This window comes from Hippocampus comes, unplaced genomic scaffold (assembly GCF_001891065.2).
Source record: "Hippocampus comes isolate QL1 unplaced genomic scaffold, H_comes_QL1_v1.1 scaffold168, whole genome shotgun sequence".
Lineage (NCBI taxonomy): Eukaryota > Metazoa > Chordata > Actinopteri > Syngnathiformes > Syngnathidae > Hippocampus > Hippocampus comes.
Window position 1 is genome coordinate 1,367,672 of NW_017805955.1, and position 9,183 is coordinate 1,376,854.

General features: G+C 44.1%; 1 protein-coding gene across 1 annotated transcript; it reads right to left on the bottom strand.

Annotated features, from left to right (window-relative positions):
* On the bottom strand, positions 1 to 1,819 carry noto (notochord homeobox). Its single transcript, XM_019890441.1, has 3 exons — positions 1,455 to 1,819; positions 1,205 to 1,383; positions 1 to 251 (listed from the first exon to the last, which is right to left on the bottom strand). Exons 1-3 carry the CDS (start codon positions 1,750 to 1,752, stop codon positions 36 to 38), a joined length of 693 nt encoding a protein of 230 aa, XP_019746000.1. The 5' UTR covers positions 1,753 to 1,819; the 3' UTR covers positions 1 to 35.
* Positions 1,820 to 9,183: the final 7,364 nt, after the last annotated feature.

Consider the following 9,183-nt stretch of genomic DNA (forward strand, 5'->3'; position numbering starts at 1 on the left):
TTTTTTGTTTGTTTTTGTGTTTTTTCCGGGGTTTCTCAACAGGGTTCCGGGCCATCGTCGGACACGTCCACATCCACGTCCGAGTCGGAGAATTCGTCCTCCTCTTGGTCTTCGTCAGCGTGGCCCTGAGATCCGGGGCTTTTGGGCGGGGTGGCGGCGGCGGCCAGGCCCAGCTTGGCCAACTTGGCCTGCTGCTGCTCCAGACTCTGCTTGCGCCACTTGATGCGGCGGTTCTGGAACCACACTTTCACCTGGAAGACACCACAAGGCCGACGGATGCGCATGAGACCTCCTCCAGTCACATTTGGAGCCTCTTCGTCTTCTCAATAGTGCGCCAAAGCTCGATTATTTTATTTATTTTTTTTTTTTTAATGTAAATTTTGGATGCTTTACAACTGGTCATGTACAGACATTTTTTTCACTTAATTTCAAAGATGCGTAATATCAAAGGCAACATTAGAATGTTTTTTTTTTTTTTTACGTGTCGTGAAAAATTCTCGTGTTTTGCAGAATGCATTGAAGTGAATTTTTTCACTATTTTATGAAGTTTCCCCGCTTGATATCAAAGACACGTGGTACCAAAGACACTGTTGAAGCGCTTCCTCTTAAGACGCACAATAACAATCATTTTGAATCATTAAAATTGCTGTTTAGCACACTGGAAGTCACTTTATGAATTTGTACGCTTTATGTCAACGACACGTAATATCAAAGACACAATTGAAGCATTTCATTTTTTAATGTGTGCAAAAGACACCGTTACAGTTTTCCTTTGGAAGGTATAAAACTAGTTCTCAATTTTCCAGCAGGAATTTCAACGCATTCAATTGATTTAATCAGAAATGGATCAGGCCAAGACTCACTGTCTGAAAGTGACTCGATTGGACTTTCCCCCTCCGAATGGCGACCTAACTTCCGCTTTCACCGAATATCAACTGAACCTCATTGACACGCCATCGTTTCATAAAGCTACTTTTTGTCTTGTGAAATCACCTTTTTTTTACTACAGTTGTAAAAAAAAAAAAAATCGTATTTATTGTTGAACAACAGAAATCGCGACGCTTGAAACTGCAATGACTACTTGCCGGAAGTGACTTTTTTTCTCACCCATTAAACTCTCGCCCTCCACCAAACACGGAGTCTCTTATTAATTTCCCACTTTTTTTTTTTTTTTTTTTTTTGCGCGTGTTGTAAAGATGCTGACCTGTGCTTCGGTGAGCTGCAGGGCGGAGGCGAGCAGGAACCTCTCGGAGCCGACCATGTACTGCTGCCGGGCGAACTCCTTCTCCAGGCGGGAGAGCTGCTCGCTGGTGAAGCTGGTGCGCATGCGCTTGGACTTGCCACCCTTGACTTTCAAGGCGTGCACCTTGGGCATCGACGCCGCTGCGAGGCAGTCGAGCGAAAAGTCAGCCGCGGTAAGAGGACCCCCCTCCGAAAGTTCGGGCGACAAATACCTTGCGCGTAAAAGGCTCCGCGACACGACGCCTGGTAGGTGAACGGCGGACAGCAGTAGACGGCGGAGTAGCCGGCCGGCAGCACGTTGTACGGGCAGGTCGCGTAGGTCACCCCGGCGGCGCCGCCCAGGGGCAGCGCGGCCGGGTAGGCGAACGCCCGCTCCGAGTTGCGCCCGTCCGGCTTGGCGAGCAGCGCGTCGATGGTGAACGATTTGGAAAAGGGTGGCTGCGCAGTCGGGTGATTGCGCAGCGAGTATGCCCCCAAAGCTGGCGTGGATGTGCTGCTCGGTATCTGCATCCTTGCCGCGAGAAAGAAGGTGCGAGGCGAACGGTGGCTCCTGAACGCCTCCTTCTTTTATACCCGGCCGAACGCGGAGGTGTCAACGGCCCCCCGCCTCCGCCCCCGGCCGGGCTTTTGTCTCCGCAAGCAGAAGATGAGAGGAGGCCGCATGCCGACAACGTATCCAATTAATTGGTGGACTAGTACAAGCTGGGATTGTCAAACATCCTCACTCTTTGAGGGAGGAGGGGAGAGGGGGGGGCTTGCTTTTGAAGACGAGGAGGTTGGGGGTCGTTGACTCCCAGCCAGAATTAGTCGGCCTACAAATTCCTGCGTGGATCTTGAGTCCAAATGTAATCACAACTGCTGGGAAAGCCTTGATGTTGCCAAATGATCTTATTCGAGGCAAATCATCTTCTTGAGGCCGCGCTGGGCGGCTCCAGCCCGGCGTGACCGAGCGAGGAGCTTCCAAGAGCTACACTTTTTTTTTTCCCATTTACTTTTCTTTTTCTCATTCCACCCTTAAGCCGTTTAATGAATCGCCGACGGAGCTATGAACTGATGCACAAACACTCCATTACGGCCTTTCCTGAGAACAATGGCGGGGGGGCAAAGGCAAAAGTGTGACGTTTTGCAGTCGGGGTGTCGCTCCTCGCAACGGGCCGCCTAATGGAGGCGTCAAATTTGCCAACTGATGTTTTTCTGTTGTTGTTGTTTTTTTGTTTTCAGTTTTTTTCCCCTCCTCCCCTGCATAATCTGTCAAGTCTGCGACCCCAATGCACGGTGTTGTCTTTAACAGGGCATACGAAAGATAGCTGGTATTTGTTGCTGGCGAATTTGTATGTAGGGGTGAAGGGGGGGGGCACATTTTGCATGACACGGAGAACATCCTGAGTGCGAAAGTCATTAGAGGAGGAAAATTACAGCCCGACACCTCCTCCCTCTCTGCTATTGAAAAAAAGAAGTCGCACGTACTCTTACTGGCTTAACATCAATGCATTTCTTTTTTTCTTTTTTTTTTTGAAAAAGTTGATGACACGTGCTTTCCGTTTTATTCCAATTGTCAGTCCGAGTCCATAAAATACTTTTATGTTGTTGGTCGCCGAACCAAAAAAACCAAAAAAATCATGTTATTTTCTTCATATGGGTCGTTTAGGTTCAGCAACAGGTGGATTTATTTTCCCTGAAACATCATCACTCTCAATTACAGGGCATGGCATTGCGCAAGCTTTTACAGGTCAAACGTAAAAACAACCCCCCAAAAAAGAGAAAATAAAAATGTCTGAAACTCAAGACATCTTTTAATTCAGCGTAAAAAAAAAAAGCTTGGGGCACACAGTCGCTTTTTCCTGAGGGGGGGGGGGCGCTTTTCTCCATTTTTTTCTGTTTGTGTCCCGATATGTACTCCCTCATTCGCGTTTTTTTTCAACCTTACTCGTGTGTCTTTAATCGGCTAAAAAAAATGAAATGGCAATTCTAAAAAGTCTCAGTTTATTCGCGGATTTTCCAGCCCGCTTGTAGTTTTACAATGTCTTGTAAAGCTAAATGTATGCAGCTCCGCAAATTAGCATCTAAATTAAAAACAACGTGTTTCCATTTTGTTGCAGCGTTGCACTCGAGGCAAAGTAGTGCGCTGTTCCTTCTCAACTCAAGTATTTCCTCGAGTTTGTCTTAATTCACCCAAATCTTTCTCTTTGATCACGCGGACTTTCACTCCTCTTTGGGGTTCCACCCGTCCCTCATTCATGCACGGCGGTCTTTGGGTTTTGTGGTGCTGATTGCACTCTTGAGCGGCGTCTTTTGTGCCGGCGTGTTTGCAGTGCGGGGCCATCGCGCTTCCAATTGCGCCTTGTGATCTCTTCTTGGCTTTGCTTTGCTTCGCTTCCCGACGTTTCTGCGGGCGTGGCGATGGGAGGCGTGGCGAGGCGGCTTCGCCCTTTTAACTGCCGCTCTACAAACATGGCGGCTCTTCTTTGGACTGGTGCGCAATGTGCGCATGCGCTCTCAGCGGGCTGGCTGACACTGACGTCTCATCAAGCAGGTAAACACGTGTAAGTTGAGGGGTTCGTTGTTTTTAGTGGATAGCTCTACTTTACGAACGGTAAAAGGAGAGATAGAATCCTTTAAATGCAGTTTTACTAAAAGGGTAAAAAAAGACGTCGGCACCGCAGCACGTTCGAGAACACAACGGTAACGAAAACACTTCCTGCTTCTCTTCAGCCAATCAGACGCAAGCAACATAAGAATGTTTCAACAATTATTAAACAGAATATAATTTAGGTAACTATAACATGAAGGAGTATAATGCTCAAACATAAAATGATAATAATCAATAATATAACATAAGCTTACACCCGCTTTCTGTGTGGGGACCACCATGCAGCCAATTGCATCCCATTTTCTATTTTATTTAGACATAAATACAAATTTGTCTTCCGGACACCCACGCGCACACAGACGTCTGTCTACATTTTTGGAGTTCATGCCAAAAAAGCAGCTGTGGGCTTCGTGAAGGAAGGAGGTTGCGCGTTGTCGGGTGTGTATTGGAGCCAGACGACGAATCCACTCGCCCCATTCAAAGGCATGACTGTCGACTGAGCGAGTGAGGGCAGAATGACGTCCCCCTAATGGGCCATCGCGCACAAGAGAGCGTGAAAGTCATCAGCGGCGTTTCGGATGCGAGCGCGTGCACGGCAATGATGTGCACATATAGCCCTCGCGATCGTTTCGTGAGCAATTCAGAGGACATGATTGCATAATTGCTTACAATGAAAGAAAAAAAAATCCTATTGTTTGATACATTTTTAAGTACTTAAAAATTATAAAACATTATTGTTTTATATTTTGGTTTACTTCATTTGATGATGGTTTTCTTATTCGTTAATTTTTATTGTTATTGCTTTCAATAACTTAGTCAACATAATTTTAATAATGCTATAAGACGAGAATGTTTAGTTTTATTTACTTTATGTGTTAGTAATTTAATCTTATATTTACTTTGCTCATTTTGTTTTATATAATCTTTGTTATATTTACTGTATTATTTGACTTTTCATGAATTCCTTCATCATAACGTCATCATCATCATCATCATCATCATCATCACCATCGTCATTACATCTCTTCACTGATTGGCTGGTCAAGAATAAAATGACTAATGAGTCTCAGTGTCCGTAGTTGCAAGAAAAGGGTCTTTTTCTGAGAATATTTCTCTGTGCGCGGGTTCAACAATGCGAAAAACTGAATGCCTCACTCAGGAAGAGCAGTAACGCAGTTTCAACAGTATGAAATTAGAATTTGAATCCGCAGTCGCTTTAGCGGAACAAAAGCCAGGAGAAACACTGCGTCATCGTCATGATTGCTATGAGCCTGGCCGTGTTATCGCCAGGCTGACGTTTTTGACACGCACTCTGAGGGCCTCTCGCACACATTCACATGCAGCCACAGCTGGCAAAAGTACCTTCGTTGAAGTACTTTTGTGTGATTTTCAGTGCTATTAAATCCATCCAACTTTGGGAGATGTGTGCACTCACGGCCAACAATGAGGCGCTCTAAATCGGCCACGCCAGCAAGAAGCCCCTGTCCACATGCCAGTTGTCAAGTCGGACTTTTTGGGGGAAAAAAAATCAATTTCCCCCATTCTGGCCCTCTGTGTGACACTCACGGCTTACAACAAGGTGCTCTAAAGCAGCCACGCCAGCGGACTATCTCAAACCCACATTCTGGCTGTCAAATCAGATTTTTTTTGTTTGTTTGTTTACTTCTCCCCTATTTCTTCAAATTTTCTCTCCGTGATGTCCGTGCACTCACTGCGGACAACGAGGCACTCTAATGTGGCCTCAGTAAATATCTTCAATCAAGTCTTCTTTTTCTGAAACGGATCTCAGAATGTACTTTAGGAGTTCTTTTTAAAATGTATTTTATTTATTATTATTATTGTTTTTTTTTTTATTTGTGGACCGACATAAGTGACATGCCCGCATATGTGGATGATGACGTGACTACTCCACGTGGACTGTAAATGGCAGACCGGCCAGGTGCGTGTCGTCTGGCCCGCAATACACATTTCAACACGGACACAACATTAGGAACACCTTGATACTCGCAATACTAACATTTGATTTCTAAAATGATCATTCCAGACTTTCGAGTCATATTTGGACCATGCCAATATATTTGGAACAGCTGTGGATTTGGGTGCTGTTTAATTAATTTTTTTAAAGTGAAAACTCCCTCGGAAATGTCATTTTGTGTGAAATAGTCGTGCGTGAAGAACACCTCGACCTCGGTGCATGCCAATGCGCCCGTTGCGCGTCGGCTATGCTGATGTTGCGTGCTTTGGATTTGCACGTGTGGCCGCCATTAGCCATTAGCATTGACACCCGCCACTGTACGAGCCCCCCAAGGGGCCACTCGGAGGACCCTCAGGGCCCACCGGAGCGCGTTGGGCTCATTATACACTTAATGAGGGATTAAATTTCTCCAGAAATGTTCTGGGAACTTAACGTGTGTATTGTGGATGTCTGAAGACGCGTTTTTCATTGAGAACACGTCAGTTTAGTCCGTTTTCATTTTGCCCCGGAATCTATTTTCTTTTAGCATGTTAGTTTCATCTACAGCTGAGGTGACTTTTCGTCTTTTCCCCATCAGGGGTTGCCAGTCACTTGCGTGATTTGTTTGGCACCGTTTTGCCGTATCAATGTTAATTTCACTTTTGCGTCATCCACGGCAGTATACGATATTTTCAGTTTTGCGCCGTGGCTCTATCTACGGCGCCCGATTTTCCTTTAGCGTGTCAGGCTCATCTAATCTCGCCATTTTTATCTCACAATGAAATCTATTTTGATTTATCAGCTTTGCGTTCTCTATGTGTATCTGTTTTCCTATGGCTAGTTTGCTAAGCTCACGTATATCAATGAGAATAGCGCATGTTAGCTTCATCAACTCTTTGGCTACTCACTTAGCATGCTAGCTTTATCTCCTGGACACACGAGATTCATCGACTGTGTCAGCTTTCATTCAGCACTTGAACGTCGTCTATCTGTATCTATTAGCGTCATTGACTGCATTGATTTTGAAAAGATGCTCAAGTCCGCTTTCATCTGATTTACTCATGCAACAAAGGATCAAATCCGTCGTGAGCTTGTCCTAGCATTGAACGCGGGTATATCATTTGTGACCCTCTCGTCCCAGGTGCCGTGTGTGTGGAAGTTTTGGCCTGGGGTGGAATGGGGGAGGGGGGGGGATCTGTGAAGTGGTGATGTTGGCAGGGGTGCTGATGCAGACACCCGCCTCTAATGGAGGTGAGAATTGGCGGGGTGGGCTTTTACACCTGACCCGTGTTGTGACAAAGCTATTCCACACATTCTATGGTTAAGGCCTTATTCCAATGCCCCTTAAAATTCCTCATCAAATTACTCGTAATGCCAAAGCCAAACAAAGTTTTGAGAATTTATTTTAAATATTCAACTGAAAAATTTGGAGCAACGTGACAAAAAATTGATGACATTTTAAAAAATCACTGCGAAAGCAAGTCTTGAGATTTTTTTTTCGTCAAATTTATTTTAAAAATAATAATAAATAGCACAGCATGTGCGAGGAAAAGCTTATGACCCATTTAAAATATCCTTTAAAATGCTTCGTAAAATTACCTGTGTTGTGTTAAGTCAGTGCAAGTTTTCAGAATTTGGGTAACATTTTTTTGAAAACAAAAAACTGAGCTTTTTTTTTCATCAAATTTATTTTAAAAATAATAATAAATAGCACCGCATGTGCGAGGAAAAGCTTACGACCCATTTAAAATATCCTTTAAAATGCTTCATAAAAATTACCTGTGTTGTGTTAAGTCAGAGCAAGTTTTCAGAATTTGGGTAACATTTTTTTGAAAACAAAAAACGAAAAGTCCAAACAAGCGTTGGGAAGGTTTGCAAATTTACTTAAAAAAAGATTCAACTCAAACATTTAAAAAATTTGCCCTCTTGATTGATGCTCAGATTTTACATTGCAGCCGTATTCAAATAAAAAAATCAAATGCAAAATGACCCTTTTTGACAAAGGAAAAACAGGTTTCCTGTTTTCTTTGTGTGAATTTATTAATAAAACCAAACAAATAAATAAATACATTTCTCAAATGTACAATGTGCAAAAATATGCTCGTGCACAAAATGGTGTAAAAACAAAACAAAACAAAACATGTTGATGGTTCCTTTTTGGGTTTGCATTGGCGTCTCCATGGCAACAGTGGTTTACAGTGATGTGCTTTGTATGCATCCATGTCAATGTAAAGAACACATCAAAGCACCAAAACAAAGACTGGAGGACACTTTGCGCCTCATAATGGACTCCATCATGAGCACACACAAACACGCACACACTACTTCCCCTCTCTTGCACTCTCTCTCACGCACGCACACGTGCACGCACGCACGCACACACACACACGCACACACACACACACACACACACACACACACACACACACACACACACACACACACACACACACACACCGACGCTGGACTTGATTGCATTGCAATGAAGCGAGAACTTCAAACAAGGACCACACGCATGCAGGCGGCACCTCCTTCGGCCTCTGCTGACATCTACTGGACAAGACGGGAACAAGAACATTTAGTTGAATTATTATTATTATTATTATTATTATTATTATTATTATTATTATTATTATTATTCAATTTTGGTGCCCCTCAATACTTTCTAGAATTCTCATTTTGCCAAAAAAATGTTATTCACCTTCTAAACAGTGTAATTTAAAATAATGTTTACTCTTAATTCTATTGTTTTCCCTAATTAGAGGTATGGATGTCAAAGGAGACTAAATGTTGTCAATTAAGCTGCGTGTCATACCAAATATGTACACTGGAGGGCGCCACGTTACCAAACTTTCAAACTGAAGCCGAAAAACGAGATCAGGCTTTCCACCATATTTGTAGTTCTTTATTGAGCAGGTCAAAATATAAGTTAACGTGCAGTTTGTTATCTTGCCTTTAGATGGCGGTATAGTACTCTTCACTGGTGCCTTCACAAGTAAGTGGTTTGCCAGCCATTTTTTTCGGAGTTCCACATTTGGTAACCGGCCAGTTCAGCAGCTGGCCTGCAGATGACGTCATATAGAAGAGCAACTTTTCAAGGTGGGAAAGAAACTGGCAGTCATGCCATCATTTAAGGGGACTTGGACTTTTGGGAGCCATTTGTCGAAGGAAACGGCATCATCCGGGATGGGAAGTGTCATCTCAGGCCACATTTGGTCTCTTACTGCTCATGTCTTAATCCCCTCCCTAGTTTTCTTGTCGACAATTCCAAGTTGTCCCATGCCGCCCCCCCCCCCGCTCCCCCTTCCCGGCCCGTGTCCATCTGGCGTCTTCCTCCATCTCAGCCTGGAGGTGTGTGTCTGTTTAAGTGTGTGGATGTGTGACTGTGTGTGTGTGT

Coding starts and splice junctions, on each gene's coding strand:
- noto (XM_019890441.1), bottom strand. CDS start 1,752: ATGCAGATACCGAGCAGCACATCCACGCCAGCTTTGGGGGCATACTCG. Junction 1,384..1,454: donor CGGAGCCTTTTACGCGCAAG/GTATTTGTCGCC, acceptor ACTGCCTCGCAG/CGGCGTCGATGCCCAAGGTG. Junction 252..1,204: donor TGCAGCTCACCGAAGCACAG/GTCAGCATCTTT, acceptor GGTGTCTTCCAG/GTGAAAGTGTGGTTCCAGAA.